Source organism: Bombus terrestris, chromosome 17 (assembly GCF_910591885.1).
Source record: "Bombus terrestris chromosome 17, iyBomTerr1.2, whole genome shotgun sequence".
Lineage (NCBI taxonomy): Eukaryota > Metazoa > Arthropoda > Insecta > Hymenoptera > Apidae > Bombus > Bombus terrestris.
Genome location: NC_063285.1, coordinates 6124280 through 6146015, shown reverse-complemented (window position 1 = coordinate 6146015; position 21736 = coordinate 6124280). Strand labels below are relative to the sequence as shown.

The window sequence follows — 21736 nt, the reverse complement described above, 5'->3', positions numbered from 1 at the left end:
CTGAAAGTCTAGAGTCAAGAGTAGTTAATCGAGAGTTGTCATATCATACTACTGCATTAAGTTCACGTTAAATAATCATCGTTTTCTGTTTCATTCACTGTAATAAATACATCTATCAATACATTATTCTATCGAATAAAAACCATTGGAAATTCGAATTTCTAACATTTCTGAATAAAGCATTTCTATAATACGTTCACCCATGCGTTTTTTCTCTCTATTCCGATATATATACGTCGGAGATGAAAGGACACCAGGGCCTTCCCTTTGGAATTCTTCGGAAAACCCACAACATTTTAGTCTCTATAATTTAACTCAATTACAATTGTCCGACATTTGTGATAGCGAGCTTGGGCTCGAGGCGACAACAAGTCGCTGAACGTGGCCGCGGCCACGGGATGAACGCTTTTACTTAACATAGGGATGGAGTAATTCTATAGCTCTCCTTAAAAGAAATAGTTGTAGCGGCACGCGACAGTAAACATTCCAACGGTTTCTGTCGCGTGGCTCGCCACACACAGACCCTATTCTTCGGGGAAGATGATTATCAGATATCGATGCATCTTCACAGTACATGTTCAGCTAGTCTGAGGAGCCGCTATAAATCTTAGGGTTTAGTTAGCCAAGGTCCTTCAAACGGACAAACAGTTTTTATCCTAACAGTCCCTAAATCTATCACTTACTACGGTAAGATACGGGAAATCTGCTTTTCTCACAGACGACGCTTCGCGCTAGCAACTTTCTCTCAAGGCCGGCTAGCATCCTTTTCTAATCAACAACGTAAAAATTAACCAATTAACAGCAACACCCATTTCCCTCACTGCCCGAACGAAGATTTTTCTCGACGACGCCTTGAGACACACCCCATCATAGTTTCCCACTGCAGCATCACCGCGACGGAAAGTCATTCTCTCGTGAGATCTGATTAGCGAGTTACATAGCGTCTTTACGCTCGATGAACATTCTACGTTTTAACAAAGAGTTGGTTTAGTAATACTTGTACCGTAGACGAGCAAGTCGAGTGCAACTTGGGCTTTGGAAAAAAGCGCATTTTGTTATTCCGTTGACCGCGGATTCGTTATTGAACCTAAGATCATTGTCATTAGCATCTCGAGTATCTAATTACCACGGTTACTTGTCAAATTCTCTAATGATCGGAATTACGCTAGTAAATATCTTCTCTATTGCATAACAACAATGTTTAATCCAAATGAAGATTCGCTTCACGTTCCTAATCTTAATCATAATGTGAACCCGACATATATATAAAAATGTCAACACAAATTAATGTGCAGCAAATAAAAAATGATACTTATTGCGTTGAATAACTCTTTTAAGTTTCTGGTAAGCAGCTTGTTCGTTTTCTCAGTAGGTATACCTAATAATACTTTTGAAAGGAGCAGCTCAGCTATCCTGTCTGACCCTGGTTAATTTCGAGAAAATTATACAAAGAAAACGAAAGTGTTGGTAAAGAATATCGTAAACTTTTTTCTGAACGAACTCTCCACTGCTACCTCGTTATGTAACATATTCTAGTGATTTTGTTAGGAGAATTGTATAAACATAAAGCTGGGGTTAATTGTAGATTTAATATAGATTTAAGTTATTCCGCTGTGGTCTTTTTTGAGCTTCTTCACTTTTAATTTTTTGAATATTTTTATCTCCTTTATTTTTGTATTCTTTTTATTTTTTGAATCTTTTTTTTAATTCCAACGCGAGTGATTTGGGTGTGTGAAGTGTGTAGTGTATATAGTGCGTGTTGTATGTACCGTGCTTATTGTCTATTTCGTTTCCAAGAAAATGGAGCATATATTGAACACATACTGTAATATAAAACGATTGCTATTTTCGTTGCAATTTTTCTATATACAGCCTGGACACCTGTGGTACGTGTGTGGTTTTCCTGTGTAACATGTAACAACAACAATAAACGTTGTTTATATGTGTTATTATTTATTAATTACTTATGAACGCAAAGAATTAAAGGAGACATCAATTTTTCTATTTGAAAATTTCATGAGTTTTATGTTGTTATGGATTTTAATTAGTAGACAGGTGTAATACTTTTAATCTACGATTTTTCTCACAAAATGTTGCGCGGGATAGTTTACGTCTTCGAATGTCATGATCTTCTTCTCTACGACTTGTACCGGGTAAGTTGCTGCACACATATCGTTCGACACGGATCGCTGTGCGGCCTGCAGCTCAAGCTGACCTATTCTCGTCCATGTGAGGAGGTTTGCATGCGTACAGGGGCATTTTAGCTAATTTTAACTGACAATAACTAAAAAACAAAGTTGAAAACGCAATTTCTTTATTCTTGATTTCCATCTTTACTTTTCTTCAAAAATCACCCCTTAAATTCTTTTACACCTGTATATTACTATACTTTATAGAATATATATATATATATATATATATATATATATATATATATATATTATAGATTATATTATATTATATAGAATATATATATATTCTATAGAATATATATATTATATATATTATATATTATATATATTATATATATATATATTATATATAATATATATATAATTATTTTATTATTATAATTATTATATTATTATAATTATATATAATATATATATAATATTATATATAATATATATATAATATATATATAATTATATATATATTATTATTATTATATATATATATATATATATATATATATATATATATATATATAATAAAGGTGACTATATAATATATATATATATATGTCGGATTAGAGTCAGGATTAAGGAGATGGGCGTTTGATGGATTTTCATTAGAATTAGCCATTGTTGTGATACAACGGAGAGTTTATTAGCACAGGCTTATTAACAAGATTAAGCACTCGTAGCACTAGTGATAATGACCTTAGGTTCGAAACGAATCCGCGGTCACGGGATGGTAAACGTATGTTCTCGCACAGTTCAAGTCTAACTCTCTCTGTTAACTAGATGTGTGGTAATCACTGGTTGTAAGGCGGCACTGTCATTCGTCGATGAGGTCGTACCAAAGAATGCCTCTCCGTCTCGACGATGTCGTCGAGGAAAACTATATTGGGTGGGTCTAAGGATATGAGATCCTCGGATTCGTCAAAGAAAGCTTTCGTTCCAAAGGAGAGGGAAATTAGCGCTATTGCTAATTGGTCGATCTCCATATCGGCATTTTGAAAGAGATGCTGGCCGCCCTTGAGGGGAGGTTGTTGACGGGGGGCAACGCTCGTGGAGGATAGGTTTCTCCTATCTTCCCGTAGTTGCAACAAAGTCTATTTGACGGACTTCGCTTGACTGAATCTTAAGATCTATAGCGGGTCCTCACGTTAGCTAAACATACGCCGCAAAGGCATGCCGACACCCGGCGATCATCTTACTCGGAGGACAAAATCTGCGTGTGGCGGGCCGCGGGATAGAAACTATTGAAGTATTTACTGCCACGTGTCGCTACGACTATTTCTTTTAAGGAGAGGAATAGAGTTACTCTGTGCCTTTGTCAGATAAAACGTTCATCCCTTTGACCGCGGCTACGTTCGGCGACTGATTGTCGCCTCGAGCCCAAGCTCATGATCATAAATCTCGAACAATCGGAGCGGCATTTGTTTAATCTAAGTTACAGAGTTGCGGTGTTCCCGCGAATCCAAGGAGGAGCTCCGGCGTTCTTTCATCTCCGACATATATATATATTATATATAATTATATATATATTATATATAATATAGATATATATATATATATATTATATAGTCACCTTTTGCAATAGGTACTGCAGCATGAATAATCAGCCCTCCAGTATCAGTGAAACTTTTCGAGCAATTTGCTTTACAGTTATGCTCAAGTAATGATGTCAGTTCGTAAACTGCTACGTATGGTGGATCAGTAAGCGGAACTTCATGTCCATTAACCTGCAATTTAAGTGTTTGTCATTCATATTTTTTCAGATTTATTTTTAAACCCATAGAATGTATGATATGTTTATATTTGATCAAGATAATTAAAAGAGTGCTGATTGAAAATAATATATAGTTGGATCCCGTATGACACGATGCTTCTCTAACGTGGACTAAAAATTACGCCAATGCTTCCATATAACGCGATTAAAAAGCTGCAGCAAATGACTCTTTTCTAATATAAAAATATGTAAGTTCTATTGTAAAATTGTATAGTTCATGTAAATTCTAATATCTAATATAAAAATTTGAATGAACTCGACGCGCAGTTTTGCATTAACTCTTGTGGCATAAAGAGTTGTTTACAGTTGGTATTGTGAACAGTTATTATTGTGGGTCGCATATTATTTTGTCATATTAAGAAAAGACTACATATTTATTTAGTTATATTTTTTTGCACTCTTGAATTCGTAACGGAACGTATATCTCGCGTTATATGAAATGCTATTGTACTACATTGTAACCGTATCAATTATATACACAGATCCATTGATTAATATCTGAAACAGGTCTTTACGTCTCAGAGCTCAAGCTTTCAAGCAGTAACTCAAGGATCTGTCAGGTTAAACACGATGCGTAAACGAGAAGTCAAGACACATTTTGTACTTTTGCTGCGTATTCGCCTCAAACCGAGGAGTAACGGGCACAAACGCGGCCGTCACACTGAGACGCGATCTAATGCAGTGCAAATATTCATCGAGTACAGCGTACTAATCAAAGTCATTATCAAGCGATGAATTGCTTAATTCTGTATATGAGTTACCAATTCCTCAGTCTCGTCAAAGAAACAGGAAGTACTAACGATAAGAAGTGTTTACGTAAAGCGATTAGTTCATAGTGCCGTATATTCGATTTCCCAATGAGAGCGTGTCTATGATAGGAAACTTGCCGTTGGCAAGTCTATATCACAAATGGCGCAAAAAAGAGCAGCAATTTGCAGTTGAATATCATTGAAGCTAACGAAAAAATTTCCATCATTAAACCGCAAGTGAACAATAGTTTAATAGATCTTATAGAAGTTGGTATCCCTCCAGTTAGAGGTGTTGAGGTTATCTGTTAGAGGAACGCGTGGATGGATGTGTAACAGAAATATATTTGAGTATAAATGTAAGTGTAAATGTAAGAATAAGTGTAAGTATAAGTACAAGTATAAGTACAGAGCATGCTAATCCAGATCCACACGCTGGCAGTGTTACATTACAACAGAGCCCCGAAGACATGGGCCTATGGGTATTTGTGTAGTATCGTGGGCAAAAGGCCTAAGATATCGGTCGAACCATAAATAATGTCGCGAGAGCCGCGGTATCGTCGGCTCCATCGTCGTCGGTCCTTTCAAGTAAATAGTTTCGTGGAAAAGGCCCTGATAACCCTGGCCACGGGCGTTTGCGGAACACGTGCTCGATAGGGCCAGAAAAGACAAAGGGATGCTAAAGACAGTGTTAGTTGAGAAGCCGGAGAGAGCGAATGCAAAAGCCGGACAATGGGAGTTGAGAAGCGAGAGTGAGCGAGTGCAGAAGCGAGAGAGTGTGAATCGGGAAGTTGAGAGCCGAGTATGAGAATAAGACAGCATGTATGACAGCATTGTAATCAGTTCGTTATTTTGAATATTATTTGTTAAACCAAAACATCATTACTTATCCTTCCTTTAAAGACTCTATTAAGATACTACAATTGTATAATTACGAAAGTGGCCTGTCTATATCCCGCTGCATCGTCTGTACAAGGCACGTTCCAAAAAAGGTTATGAGTCTGAGAGACCTTTCAAATTGATTTGTATTAGATAATTCTTAATGGCTTCGAAGATCAGGAAAACTAAACAATAAAGCAGATGTAGAGTTTTCTTAGAAGTGAGAATTATTTCAACAAGAAGCAACAATATCTATTCATCAAAGAAACGGAAAATCATTCCACCTGATAATTTGATTAAAACAGTCACGGAACATAATAAGTGATTGAATAATATGCCGGATAGTAATCCGTTTAGCGTACTGGCGGAGCTGGATAACGAATCTATAGGAAGCAACACAACTGCCATCGAAAAGCAGCTACCAAAACCTTCACCAATATAAATCGAAGCTCAAGTCAAAGAACCACTCATAGAACTAATGGAAAACATAGCCAATGATGACTGTACTCTCAAACAAATGAGAGATAATCAGGTCAAAGTCCAAGTTAATACTCCTGAAATTTATAGAGAACTTACTCTCGTATTAAAAGATAAAATGCAAACTTCTACACTTACCAACTAAAGAAGAATAGAAGCTGTAAGATAGTACATAGATGAATGCATCCTACAACCAACACTATAGTTCAATAATTGACGAACTGAAGGAACTAAATCACCAGGAAAATTAACAACATAATTAAACACGCCGACGTGAACGTGTTAATAATAATGAAAACCATTAAATAAAATTTTCTCAGTACCATACAGAAACTGACGAATACTATCTGAATTTTATTCTATTACGATATACTTGGCAACGAACAAGCGGATGTCATTGTTAAAGAAGTTGCAAACTGATTAAAATATGTTCTAATTAACCAAAACACGGAAACATTATTATCAACCATGTAAAAACAACGATAAAATCTGAAATAAAACTAACGAATCAGTATACGCAATATACCTATGTTTTATAACAACCATCCATTGACGACTAACAAGGTGTTGATACAAATGCGGAAAACTTAGACAATATGAACAAAGATAGGCACAAAACCAGATACCCCGCTCACGTTCAGAAATCATATAAAAAGTACAAATTGGTTGAAGATACTAAATTATATTATAAAACTTAATTTCGGCACTATGACAACGAAACCAAGTTATTGTGAAAAAACTACTCAACGTGGTAATTTAAATCTGTTTTCAATTGTGTGTTAATTTATAGTCAGCGAATTATAGTTTTAATATTATTGTAATAAATAATTTTTTACTATAATATAGTCTAATAAGCTAATATTTTAACAATATTTAAATAAAAAAATAAATTATAATATAAATTAATAAACTAATTTTTCCTACCTTTTCAGTACTTCTCGTTTGTTACTTCGAGCTTGCGTTAGTATATGTGAACATTATATGAACGTATACCCTATAGCAGTTATTTAATGTGAGATATACGCAGTGTACATTATGTTCATTATCTTCCTTTATTAAAATTGTTTAGTAATAAGCAACAATAGACAATGTAGACGACAATAAATAATAACTCAAAAAATGTTTGATACTGTTGTCTATGCAGTATAGTGATACTACATGATAGAGCTTAGAAATTAAAATTGTGCGCTGTCCAAATCTGCAAAAGCCGATAATTGCATTAAACGGCTTTTGTCGTTGTAAACACACACGCAGTCGACGTAAAAAGTATTCGTACAATAACTGATTTCAACAAAAATTTTGTAGAACATCGTTTATTAATAAAATTTTAACAAATAAAAGTTATATACGCATTTTTACAAGTCTGTAGAATAATTTTCATGAAATAAAGCGGGGATATCTATGTTCTCTGTGAAAATATTAACAAATATCTAAAAAATGGCAAAAATATATGCGTAATAAATATTCGTACAGTTATAGTTTAAGGGAAAAAATTATCAAGACAAGTACAATTATTTTAGTATTTAGCAGATTCCTTTTGATTTTATTATGACTTGAAACCGTTGTTACGTAAAATAAAAAAGGGGTAGCTCGAACGAAAAGAAAAAAAAAATAAGGTAACAAAAAAACAAAAGAATTTATTTCTTGTACTCTGAGTTTACACTGACTGCGATTTGGTTCTGAGCTCCAGCCGTGACTTTCCAAGACTGAAGCTCTTACAATTTGACTTTCTGTGGGATCTGTTTCTTCTTTGTTTGTCATACCTCAATATCTCCACTACCCTGTAGGCATACGTGAGGCAAGTACTACTGTAGGCATACGTGACCGTTGCCACGCTTCTAGAACATTCGGTGGAAGGACCGTTGGGATATAGATGACTCATTAGGCACTTCGGCGATATACATTGTCGCCAAGGTCGCCACATCTTTATCTCCATCATCGGTCCATCGGATTTGAAGTATGTCGGTCGTGACACCGTCGTGGCATTTGTCGTTGAATTTGTCAGATTGACAAAAATCCTACTTACAATATTTTTCCATTTTTGTAAAGGTGTCCTCATAGAATCATTTCCAGACAAAATATGGTGACTCTGTATTTTGCGTTTTAGGTGGTCCCATATATTTTCAATAATGTTTATATCTAGGAATTGTGGAGATATTTTAAGTGTTCCCGAATATTGTTCGTTTTTCAAACCTATTTTCTCTGCACTTTGATGCAGATTGTCTTTTATGCTATGAAGCGCTAACTGTAGAAATATTTATTACGCGTAGATATTTTTCTAGATATTTATTAATAGTTGAACAATAGAGATAGAAAATTATTTTGTGAGAAAACTTATTTTCTGAAAATTAGTTTGAAGGCATCTAGGAATACATATATAATTTCTATTTGTTAAAATTTAGTTACTAAGCGTTCTACGAAATGTATTACAAACGTGTACTAAATGTTCTACTATAATTTTGTTATAGTTAAGTTCTGTACAAATACTTTTTGTATTGACTGTATCTGGGAATATTATACGTTACGGAAACATACTTTTCGAGAATATTTATTGAATATGTGACATTTCTATTCGTCTTAATATTTATAACGCAGATTTAAAATATTGATTGAATTTCTACCTGCAAGATACCGACGATTTTTGTCATTTCCTCCTCCAATATATCATCTGTTTTGAAAAATCTTTTAATAAAGCGAACGGTGTTTGACAGTTCATGGGAATTTATTCGATCGTAATGACTTTCGAGCGATAGTAACTTCTTATAAGATTCCAAATTAACATCCTTCGATGCTAACGCTCTTATGACAGTTATACATTGATAACTTGGATGTAGGTGGCCAAATTCAGTTATAGATACCTGAAACATTACAATATTATATCAGTATACAATGTTAACAAATCTCTTTCATACGTCTACCGATAAAAATGTATAAGAATAGCTTTAGAGTTTCTTCTGACATAAGAAATAGCAATAATCGAACAAGAAGCATCACCCGAGAATGACACACCGATTTTGATGAAACTTTGCGTATTTATTATGCAATCAAAAATATCTCACACAAATTTTTTATCGACGATCGATTTACCCGTAGAGACAGGAAACAGCTCTTAAAGTTTCTTTTTTTTTTTTTTTTTTTTTATTTATTTATTAAAATTCACAATTTGTCCAATTTGGACATTTGGTGGAATTTTTTAACGGTTAAATTAGCATGTTGGTGGCTACCCCCAGCGGGGTACCATCCTCGTGTTTCATAGGTTATGTCCTTTATAAGGTCTGCTGGGTGCTTCCTTTTTAGTCTTCTGTCCATATTTGTGATTTTGTATGTTTCCGCAGCTAGCCGGTTTATGTGTGTTGCTATTCTTAATTTGTATTTCTCGGAGTATCTGTTGATTTCTTCCTTGACCGTTGGCATTCCCAGGTCCCTTCGTATATCTTCGTTTCTGACGTACCAAGGTCCGTTTACTATTGTCCTGAGGATTTTAGCCTGTATTACCTCTATTTTGTTTATATGGCTCATTGCTGCCGTCCCCCATAGTGGTATTCCGTACGTCCAGATTGGTTTTATGATCGTTTTATATATTTTTAACTTGTTTTCTGTGCTTAGTTTGGATTTTCGGCTTGTTAGCCAATGCATTTGTCTTCTTGTTTTCTGTATTTTTTCTACTATTGATTTGATGTGTAGTTTCCAGGTGAGTTTTTGATCTAAGTGGAGTCCTAGGTATTTGACATGCTTTGTTTGTGTTATATGTGTGCCGTTCAATAGGATGTTTGGTGGTGTCTTTTTCCGTAGCGTGAATGTAATATGGTTGCATTTATTGGGGTTTGCTTTTATTTGTTTTTCTTGTAGCCAATTTTCTATTTTTACGATGTGTTCTTGTAGTATTTTGACTGCCGTTTCTGGGTTAGTATGCCTGACTAGTATAGCTGTGTCGTCCGCGAATGTCAATACTGTGCTGTTGGTAGTTGTTGGTATGTTCGCCGTGTATAATGTGTATAGTATTGGGCCTAGGACGCTTCCTTGTGGTACCCCGGCCTTGATGTCTTTAACTTGAGAATATGTGTCCTTGATTTTTATTACGAAGGTTCTGCAGCTTAGGTAGGATTTTATTAAGTGGTGTATTTGCTCCGGGAATTGTTTCCTAATTGTTTGTAGTAGACTTTTATGGTTAATTTTATCGAATGCTTTCTCTATGTCTATGAAGAGGGCTGTGCAGTATTCCTTGTTTTCTAGTGCTACTATTATTTCGTTTATAAGCCTGTGCATTTGCTCTATCGTGGAGTGTTTGTTTCTGAAACCAAATTGGTGATCCGGTATTAGTTTTTTTGTCTCTATTATTGGTTTTATGCGGTCGTATATTATCTTTTCCAGTATTTTGGAAAATACTGGAAGCAGTGATATTGGTCTGTAAGATGCAGTTTGGTGCGGGTCTTTGCCTGGTTTATGTAACATTTTGATCTGTGCTAATTTCCATGGTTTGGGGAAGTATTGAATTCTTAGAATTGCGTTGAATATTACTGTTATTAGTCTTATTGCTTTTGGCGGAAGGTTTTTTAAGATTTTACCATTAATTAGGTCGATTCCTGGCGCTTTGTTGTTTTTTGTTTTATCAATTATGTTTCTAATTTCTTGTGCCGATGTTTTAGGTATGGTGTATTCCTTGTCGGCTGTGGTAGCAGTGGTTTGTGGATCCTCCTCCGTATGACTTTTGAGGTTGCTGTTGTTGGTAATGTGTGGTGTGAATGTGTTGTAGAGGTGGTTGGAGAATTCTTCAGCTTGTTCTTCGTTGCTTCTTGCCCATGTGTTATCTGCTTTTCTGATTGCCGGGACGGGTATTATTGGCTTCCTTATTTTTTTCGTGGCTTTCCATAGTGAATAGTTGGTGTTCTCGTGTGTGGAGAGTGTCCCTATGAACTTTGAGAATTCGTTATCGTTGTGCTCCTTTATTTTGTTTTTTATTTCCTTTGCGAGTTTGTTTAAGTGTTTTTTGCTTTCTCGGGTTCTGTATTTTTGCCATTTTGCTTTTGCTTTTCTTTTTTCTTTGATTTTGTCAAGTATTTCTTGCGGGATTGTTATTGTTTGTCTGCTGGTTGGTTCGGGAGTAGTGGTTGTCCTTGCTGCTTCCTGAATAGTTGCTGTCAATGTTGCTACTGCCTGTTCTATGTGTTCAGGAGTTTTTAACGGGATGTTGCAGTTTATTTTGCTTTCTATTATTTCTTTGAAAGTTTGCCAATTGGTGGTTTTATTGCATAGTGTTTCTGGTTTGCTATAGTGAATTGGTTTGTTTCTGTATTCAATTATTATGGGTGTATGATCGGAGCTGAGCTCGAGGTTGGGTGTTATTTTTAGTTTATTTGTGTTTAGTCCCCTTGTAACTGCAAAGTCCAGAAGATCTGGTTTTTTGTTCAGGTCAGTCGGCCAATGTGTCGGTGTTCCTGTGGATAATATATTGAGGTTATTATTTCTAATGTATTTTTCCAGTGTTCTACCTCGAGGTGTAATGTTTCTTGATCCGCAGAGCGTGTGCTTTGAATTGTAGTCTCCCGCTGCGATGTACTTGTCCCCTAGGTCCTGGAAGTATTCTTCCCACATTTGTGTTGTTATTTTGTGTCGCGGGGGCACGTATACTGCTGACAACTGGAAGTAGTTGCTGCTAGTTTGAACTGTAACAGTGGTTGCTTGTAAATATTCTTTGTTAACTTGGCTGTGAAGATAATGTTTGATATCGTTTCTGACTATCACTGCTGTCCCTCCGTGAGCTTTTCCTGAGGGGTGTTTGGTATCATATATGGTGTAGTATGGTATTTTCAAATAGCTTTTTGTAGTGAAGTGTGTTTCTGAGACAAGTAGTATGTCTATATTATTATTGTATATGAATGTTTTAATTTCGAGGGCCCGTTGTTGTAGGCCGTTTGAGTTCCAGGCTGCTATTTTTAGAGTGTCCGTTTTTATTTTTTGCTTAGCACGTTTGTAATTAGTTGTAGCATGACTGTGATTTGTTGGGTTTGCTGTTTGAGTACTGCATTTTGTTCGCTTATCATTCTGGCTAGCATTTCGGTGTTCTTTATGGATTGTTTGAGCAGTTCTTTGATTTCTGCAGTGTCGTTGTTACTATTGCTGTGGTATTGGTTATGTGTGTGTGTTGGTTGGCTGGTTACTTGAGCATAGCTTAGTCCACCAATGGTGTTGGTGCTGATAGGTTTGGTATTTATTGCTTGCTCTGTATTTGGTAATATTTCAGGTTTTGTGCTGTCATGATGGTCTTGCGTGTTAGTGCTTGTCCTGCTTCGTAGGGGCGGGAACAGTTTTCGTTGTAGTTGTTTTCTTACTTCACAGCCTTTATAGCTGGCTGGGTGGTTACCGTTACAGTTGGAGCATTTAACTTTTTCTATTTTTCCTGAATATGGGCAGTGTGCAGTTAAGTGATTTTTTGCGCACTTGACGCAGGCTGGGCTTCTGTTGCAGTAGTTCTTAGTGTGTCCGTATTGTTGACACCGCATGCATTGAGGTATATCTTTTTTGTGTCGTGGTGGTTCGACTGTTACTATTGTGTTTAGTATTTGTTTGATATCATATATTTCCTTGTTATTGATTCTGGGTTCAAGTTCTATTAAGAATAGTGGTAGTGGTTGCTTAGTGTCGAATCTTGTTATATTGTTTATTGTTCTAGTTTGATGTCCAATTTTAGCTAGCTCATCGCTTAGTTTATGTACGTTGGTTTTAGGATGCAATCCTCTTATGACAATTTTATAGCTCCTTTCAGTTTTAAGCTGATAAGTGTGGTAGATGGCATTTTTTTCTTTTAATGCTTTTATAACTTTCCTAAATGATTCTGGTGTGTTTGTTTGAATTTTTACTTGATCCAATTTTGTTTGCTTTATTGTGTAATTGTTTTTCTCTTCTAGATTATTTAGTAGATCAATGAGCGGGTCTATTATTTGGGCCTCGACAAAGATTGGTGGTGGTTTTGTAATATGGTTTGTTTGGGTAATGGTTTTACTTACGGGGTCAGAGTCTATTTCTTCAGTTAGTGAGTTGAAGGAGTTACTTAGTGGTAATTCTTGCAGCCATCGCTGCTTTTCTGTGACTGGGTTTCCTATGGCACTTGTGTCTGTGGTTGTTTTACGTTTTTTGCTAGCCTTCACTGGCTTCCAGCTTTCATCCTGGTAGTATCTTTCATGTTCTGAATTGCTATCTTCCTGTCCCCGATGCTCTTTTGTTTCTTCTGTCTCCATGTTGGTTTGTTTGGTTTTTATATAATATGTTTCTCCTTTTGTTGCTATGTTTATAGTTGGTATCTGCATTGTTATTTTATTTCCTCCTCACTATCACTTTGCAGCACTATTACTTTGGAGCACTTTTTCACTATTCACTTATACCTGGAGAGGACGACCGTCTAGACACGTCCGTCCTCCTCGGCTGTCCGAGCAGGAGTGAGCTCTTAAAGTTGTTCACTAAAAACATATTTTCTGGAATGTCTCTAAAATTATGAATCTTGTGCTTTTGGACGAGTATGGTTAAACCTTTTCATTCAAAAGGCAACTCTCAGTCACCACCAATATTGGTTCGTAAGTTGGTTCCTTAGCTCTTTTTATTCTTTGTCGGGAAGTGTAAAGTGTTAGACTTTTAAATGGAGATAAAATATTTAATCCCAACTCCGAAACTATGATACTGTCAACGTCTCCAACGTTAGTTCGGATTTGACGATCATGGCAAAAGTATTATAGTTTAGAAACCCCAAAAAAGTGGTTTTCGGAAATGAAATTAGTTCAAACGAAGATGTTTGATTTTTAACTGTTGAAAAATGAGATCAACTATATTAAAGAAGAATTTCGTATATTCAAGAATATTACGAAATCATATTTTCAAAGATGTAAATATAGATAAATTATTAGAGTATAATGTTTTTGTAAGTTGATTTATATATAAAATCATTTTACGCTAGCTGTAAGACACGCGTCTTGTATACGCTGAATCATCCGAAGTTGCTGCTACGTCCGACCGAAAAAACCCTCAAGTGCGAAGGGTTAAATCAACTTCTTCGGTACGATGCGCTACTATAGTGGTTTTTGCGAATGTCATCTTATATTATCTTATATTATATTATATATATTATGAGATTACATCTTATATTATATTACATATTATATGTCATCTTATATATTATCACTCTACTGACTCATTCGCTCACCGTTTGAACTAAATGATCTATTTCATTTGTCTTGCTTCATACGCTTTTGCTTTCACAACGTTTTATAACAGTGTTAACAATATACAGACAGAATATATAGTCTTTGTTTTTGGTACGCCAGTGTCAGGTATGAATTGTTGTTTTTCATTAAAATAAATATACCATTATTAGATGCTCTTTTTAACATGCCGATCCGTATTCTTATAATTTTTCAGAATCTTCAACCTTAAAATATCGCTTCAAAATAGAAAATTAAGAGCAATTTGAAAGACACTATCGCGTTATGAGTGTGAAAATTGTAACGTGGGTCTATGTGTCGTGCCGTGCTTTAAAATATATCACACTCAATTGTATTATTATTTATGTAGTATCTTAATGGGTCTTTAGAGGAAAGGACAAGTAATAATGTTTTGATTTAATAAAAAATATTCAAAACAACGAAATGATTACAATGCTGTCGTACGTCTTATTTTCATACACGGCTTTCGACTTCCCGATTCACACTCTCCGGCTTCTACACTCGCTCGCTCTCGCTTCTCAACTCACATTGCCTTTAGCATCTCTTTGTCTTTTCCCGCCCTATCGCGCACGTGTCCCGAAAACGCCCGTGGCCAGGGTCACGCAGGTCTTTTCCACGAAACTATTCACTTGAAAGGACCGACGACACATTGATGTACCTGTAACCCCAAACTCTTTTGCCCTGACGTCACCTTAGGCGACCACTTCTAAACATTCTCCAGACAGCCGATACTTGAACATTACACATGGCGACCTTGGCGACAATGTATATTGCCGGAGTGCCTGAGGGTTCATCTGTGTCCTAACGGTCCTTCCACCGAATGTTCTGGAAGCGTGGCAGCGGTCGCGTGCGCCTGCAGGGTGGTGGGGATGATGAAGGATGAAAAACAAAAGAAGAAACAGATGTCACCGAAAGTAAAAAAATATTGTAAGAGCCTCAGTCTCGAACGGGCACGGCTAGAGTTCAGAAGTGTATAAACGAGGAAAAAAATAAAGCATTCTTCTCTCCTTTAAATTTCTTTCTCATTTTACGTGACATACCCGACGATGCCGCGGCTCTCGCGACATTGTTTACGGTTCGGCCGATATCTTAGGCCCTTTGTCCACGATACTACATTTATTAAAGTAAATTAATAAAGTTACAGTATATGCATCATATCTTTAAGAAAAATTATAATTCAGTTATCAAACACTTCGTTCCAATGTGTTTGCATAGGGAGCAGCATTATCCGTCACACATTGCAGTGCTATATCGTCCATTTATGTAGGATTAAGACAGTATAAAATAAATTAATTGTAAGCTAGAAAATATTCTTTTAAGAACAGGAGTAACGTTCGCATCTTAAAAAACAATAAAATGCATTCTTTTAACGATTAATTCTGCAACATTCCCGATTCTGGATTATTCCAAAATGCTCTGCACAAGTAACAACCCCTTCTATACTTATTTGAATTGTATATTAAAAATCATTATTGTTTTTTTAATATTTTCTGTTAATACTTATTGATTTTCATGTAAACGCATTGATCAGAATTTTGATTTTACTAAGATTTTACTTTGATTTTATATTACAATTAGATGAATTTAAATTCAAGTTGGATTAGATTTGTTACCGCAGACAATTGTTACGCTTGGATTGAAAACATGATAAAAGTTAACCAGTAGAAATGCAATATACAGGGTGTTTCACTTAAAGCAGGCCATCTAAATATTTTCTCTGTCTATGCATAATACGAGACATATTCCTTACGTAATTTAAGTGATTTCAAGTGGTGATTTAGATGGATGAACATTTTTTAAATAAATATTCTTTCATATGTTCTTTTCCAGGTAACCCATGTTTTTCTACGTATACATAAATAATTTTTGTTGTTGTATGTTATAGCTAACGTTACTGTATATTCATTCACGTACAATAGTACGATTTTCAAACGATCTCGGATTCTAATATTTTTTAATTAATGGAATTTACTTCCTGCGAGATTACAGGTCTCAGCGATAACAAGAGGTCGATCGTCAATTTGAAATTGTACAGGAACAAATGTACTATTTCTGTCTAGATATTCAAGGATTTGATAACTGTTAGATCTCTCAGTGTATCGACAAACGATCTGCGATGCGTTATTCAAAGTAGGAGGAAGCTACAATGGTTTTATCGTGATCTGTATACCCAAGTGTCGATGGAAATGTCACGTAAAATAAAAAGCAGGGGGCTCGAACGAAAAGAAAAAATTAAGGCAACAAAAAAACAAGAGAATTTATTTCTTGTATTCTGAATTTACACTGACTGCGATTTTGTTCTGAACTCCAGCCGTGACTTTCCAAGACTGAAGCTCTTACAATTTGACTGTCGGTAACATCTGTTTCTTCTTTGTTTGTCATCCCTCAATATCCCCACTACCCTGTAGGCGTACGTGACCGTTGTCACACTTCTAGGACATTCGGTGGAAGGACCGTTGGGATACAGATGACTCATTAAGCACTTCGGCGATATACATTGTCGCCAAGACCGCCACATCTCTATCTCCATCATCGGTCCATCGGATTTGAAGTATGCCAGTCGTGACAACTGCCACGTGTGCGGTCTCCCAAAAGTTCGGCGAAGGAGCCGTAGGGATATCGAGACACCTAAGGCTCGTCGGCATAGCGCTTTTAAGATAAAGCGCCTCGTGCCGCGATACCGTTGGAAATTTCCGAGGTCGAGTGTCGCCACATATATTTAATTATATATTTATTATTTATAATACATTTGTGTATCGCAATCAGATGAAGGGTACATAGCATCCATTGCTGCGTGTAGATATTCCAGATACACCATTGGATATCCTATTTCCATCTTTTTCCTTCTCTTTCTTTTTGGAGCTGCATAATAGGTGCGTTTGTGTGCCAACTTCTATATGGACGCCACTGTTGTTTAAGCCGCTGCGAATTTATATAACATATTCCGGTGAAGCTGCTTTTAAAGATTTCTCCTAAAGAAACAATCTCCGAGAGAAAGAAAGGAGAAGTAAGATTACGCGTTAATCTTGAGCGAAGGAAAGCATATTCAATGTAATACTTATTTTTAAATGATTAAAATTGCCAACAGATGGAATCCGTCCACTCGAACTGAAATGATCCACTGAAATGATCCAACTGTGGAAAATCATGATGCTCTGAAACTTCTGGACTAGCGATCTTCCATTATTACTTGATCGATTTCATGCGCTAAAAATAATCCCCAGAGACTTCATCGATAATACGCTGTGCAAGATCTATCTAATTACAAGATGTAAATATGTTATAGATGATATAGTCAGTTTCGTATACACATATACACCCCTCGCCAAAAAGATAGCCCAGGTGTGCTATCTTTAATTATTCAATGGCGCGTGTAAAGTTTTTCGTCTGTAACACATAATATCGAAACATTATGAGCTCAGAATATGCGGTTCGTTGAGAATAGTTAAAAATATTATGAAGTTTAATGTGCAACAAAAAAATTGTTTTATTTTAAGAACAAAATGATAGCACATTTACAATAAGAAAATAATAATCAACATAAATTGTAACTAACAATAATTACTTATCAAACATATACACTTATTTAATAACGGGTACATCCTCCTTTATTTTCTATTCTATTGTACGATTTGCTATCGATTTATATAGATTCTGGATATAATTTTGACTTAACGTATCCCATTTGCGTACAATTGCATTTTTTAATTCTTGTACGTGTTGATACTGCTTTCCATTCGCATATACGCCGTGAACAAGTTCTGCCCAGCAATTTTCAATAATATTCAGGTCCGAGGAGCGTGCGGTCCACGGCAAATTAGATATATTATTTTCATTAAAGTATGATTGGACCAATCTTGATGTGTGTACAGATACATTCTCTTGCTGAAAGATGTAATCAGCTCCAGAAATGCGTTCTGCGTGATTATTTATTTGTTCTTCGATTAAATTTATGTATCGAACACTATTCATTTTCCCATCGATGAACTTGATACTTGTTTTGCCGAAATAACCGATGCCGGTTTAAACCATCACGCTCCTTTTTCCCATATGTCGTCGAATTGCTGGCATTGTCTCTTTTCTTGTGTCATGAAAATAATATTGGAACCCATCAGGACCATCCAAGTTAAATATTTTTCGTTTGAAAATAGTACCCTTCTCCATTTCTTTTTCCAATGCATTCATTCTTTTGCAAAGCGTAAACGTTCTACTTTATGTTTCGTTGTTAACAAAGGTTTCTTTTTCAATTTTAGCCACTTGATATTTTTGCAGAATAGTAGAACTCGAAGAACACTTGAAACACTCGTACTGATATTAGATTTTTCCGTTACTTGCTTCGTTGTTAACTGCGAGTTGGAAGCTACCTGAGTCCTATTCGTTTTTCGCATGAGCCGCAACGAAGGACACGTGCGCGGCCTGAGACTCCGCAAATGCTATGATAATTTGCTTCTTCGTACATCCGTACGTCCGCTTCCATCATAAGTAAATTTCTGTAACAAAATCCACAAAGTGAATAGTCGTTGGTGCGGTAGGCAGGTGCGACTCGTATCAAACAATAATATCTAGGTAGGTCAACATGGCGTGTCAGTTGTCTTGGAATTATCATATTCAAAAGACCATAATTTGCTTGTACTTCTTCCCCGTTGCAAAGGTTGATGCACATTCTGTAAAGATAGAAAAATTTCGTATTATTTGCACGTTCGTGTATTCGTTGTCCTTAGTTTGCCCGTTTGTCGATCCGTCATTGTCTATTGCGATTATGAACTACTTTCAATTTATTTATGGTGACATATTGTGGAATTTACTGATTGCAGCGCGCACACTTCCTGAGTTTCAATTGGGGTTTTCATATTCGTTGTCTTATCGTTTCTCCCTAACTCAAAGTGGCATGTTTTATAGTTGATTGATCTCGGCGCGCACATTTCGCGACTTCTCATTGGTCTTTCACAGGCTCGTTGTTCTATTACTCCTATTTATCCAAAGTGGCATGTTACGTAATTAACTGCTTATGGCACGCGTATTTCACGAGTTTCAACTAGTTTCACGTACTTGTTGCTTTCCCATCTCCCTATTCCATGTAACATGTGCAAGTTCCGTAAGCTGCGATCAGTTTTTTCACACGATCGTTACTTATTGTTTCAACTTCAGTTATAGATTAATACGTTACATTGTAACTGACAGGCGTTTGCAGTTTCCGTTCATTATTATATTCGGTGCCCACGCGTTGCCGGTTCGCGAGTTTTCCTGATAGTATCTTTTTAATTTTGATTGGCAAATTAATACATAGTAAAAGTATCTGAGCGTGTTGTAATTGACAGGTTTTTATAATTCCCGTTTGTTATTATTATACGGTGTTCGGACGCTGGCAGTTCGCGAATTTCCCCCATCATATTATTTGAATTTTGGTTGTAGATTAATATTGTAAAAAGTGAAAATATCTGAACGTTTTGCGTCTTTATTCCCCTAAACGTTCTTTACCTAATTCTATTATCCCCAGAGTAGTGTCTCGCATCATTCGCGAGTTATGACATATTCTTACTCTGTCTCAAGTTACGGGTCGTGTTGAGCGCGAGACGCGACAAGAAGATTTCAACGAAATTCTCCAAGAAATTGCATTTTACAGATATGCGCGCACTTCGTGCAAAACTTCCATGCGATGCATTCGGCATCAAAACAGAGTAAAAAGAGTGCTTAGTTGACAGGATATCCCTTATTGGAGCGGAAAAGCAACAGGTTTCAACGTATATCCCCATAAGATTGCACTTTACATTACAATGCGCGCTGCGATCAATAAATTTCACAATATGCCACCATGGATAAGATAGGATTAATAAAGCGATAAGAAAAATAACCGGAATTCACGAAACGCGCACACCGCGATCAGTAAAATCCACATTACGTCGCTTTCAATAAAATAATAAAGAAACTCACGTAAAATACTCGTTACGAATCGTTAAACACTTCAAGAAATTTCGCAGAGATACTTCGTTATATCGAAGACTACGTAGGGATAGGTGTTGCGCGGTTCAGAGTTGGCGTAACATTGAGACGTCCGCTGATGCTCTCTGCCTTGCGCGCGCTCTCCCCACCATAGTACACAGTGCAGTGCTGAGGGACGATGATGTTCTCAGGTAAAGTCAGCAGAGGGAAGCAGCTGCGACGCGCCAAAGGGTCGAGTATCACCGCGAGCAGAGATAACCACGTGCCGAGAAGAGTTCGACTCATTATCAGCAAAACGTAAAACTGCAACGCTCGTTGGGAGATCGTATCAGCAGGTGGATGAAACCGTAACACACTTGGGAAGGAAATCAGCAGAAGCGAAGACTGTAGCGTCCGCAGAGATAACTACGTGCCGAAACTACGCGTTCTCGTGGGAATAAACCGTCACGAGGCAATTATCCCATGGTAGTTTTATTATAAATAGGAGTTGTCGCCTACAAGAACAGTCAGTCATTAAGAAGTTAGTCACAATTATGTTCCGGAGCAATTACGGTCCATCAGATTCTGCAGTTACGCAATAAATATTAAGAGCCACTATCAATAACCACATACTCTCGTAATGCGATAGACAATATATTATATACAGGGTGGTTGGCAACTGCAGGATGGTGGTACAAGCGGAAAGGGGGTGATTCTACGCGAAAAAAGAAGTCGAAAATATAGAATAACAATTTTTCGTTTGAGGCTTTGTTTTCGAGAAAATCGACTTTGAATGTTCGCTCGGTACGCGTGCACTTTATCACGTCTCGTTATAACGGATCTCCCTGTAGATCGTTGTCTCGATGGATATTATTGCAGTTTAAGTTTGTTTCTGCCGTAACGGAAAATTAGGAATACATAATGAAATAATATGAAGTAATCATAAAGTTTATTACTACAAAAATTGCTGAAAATGTTGCCCATTCTGCCGAACACATACTTCTGCTCTTCTAATTAAATTTCTATGAACACTTTCAAAGTCGATTTTCTCGAAAACAAAGCCTCAAACGAAAAATTTTTATTCTATATTTTCGACTTCTTTCTTCGCGTAGAATCACTCCCTTTCCGCTTTTACCACCAGTTACCAACCACCCTGTATATGGATATATATATATATATACATGTGTATTGTAGTATCGCGAGGAAAAAACCTGGTTAGAAACAAACCAAAACATTGTCGTCTGACCTTCGGCTGTTGGTTTACATAAGAGAAAAACCTATTGACTAAAGTCACCTAGTCCTTGCGGCACGAAAACAGGACCGGATTAGGAAAAGGACAAAATAACGTTGATCGAGAAGTGAGATCGTTTTATCGAGAGGTCAGAGTTAGTCGAGAAGCGGAGGAGTAGATTTGTAGAGTTGAAAGAGTCAGCGGAGTTGCCTGAGTTGCTAGCGTTGTTGTGAGATTGGGTTGTTAGAGTTATAGAGTTGCGAGAGTGATTTGAGTAGAATAAGATTTTTGCGTTTAGTTCAAGTTGAACATTTATC

At 36.4% G+C, this 21736-nt stretch overlaps 1 protein-coding gene across 5 annotated transcripts in view; it reads right to left on the bottom strand.

The window, feature by feature from the left end:
- Positions 1-2197: 2197 nt before the first annotated feature.
- LOC125386647 overlaps positions 2198-21736 on the bottom strand; it is a 53428-nt gene continuing 33889 nt past the window's right edge. For 2 of the 5 annotated variants that reach the window (XR_007226993.1, XR_007226991.1), the window contains one exon: positions 18509-18933. Coding sequence is in view for 1 of the 5 variants with exons in the window: in XM_048413646.1 (XP_048269603.1) it covers positions 2271-2284; positions 3757-3910; positions 8681-8917 (405 nt within the window). In the remaining 4 variants the exon portion in view is untranslated. Of the gene's footprint in view, positions 2285-3756; positions 3911-8680; positions 8918-16726; positions 17657-17834; positions 18934-20200; positions 20704-21736 lie in introns of those variants that run through there. The other 3 variants (XM_048413646.1, XR_007226992.1, XR_007226994.1) reach the window with 3 other exon arrangements.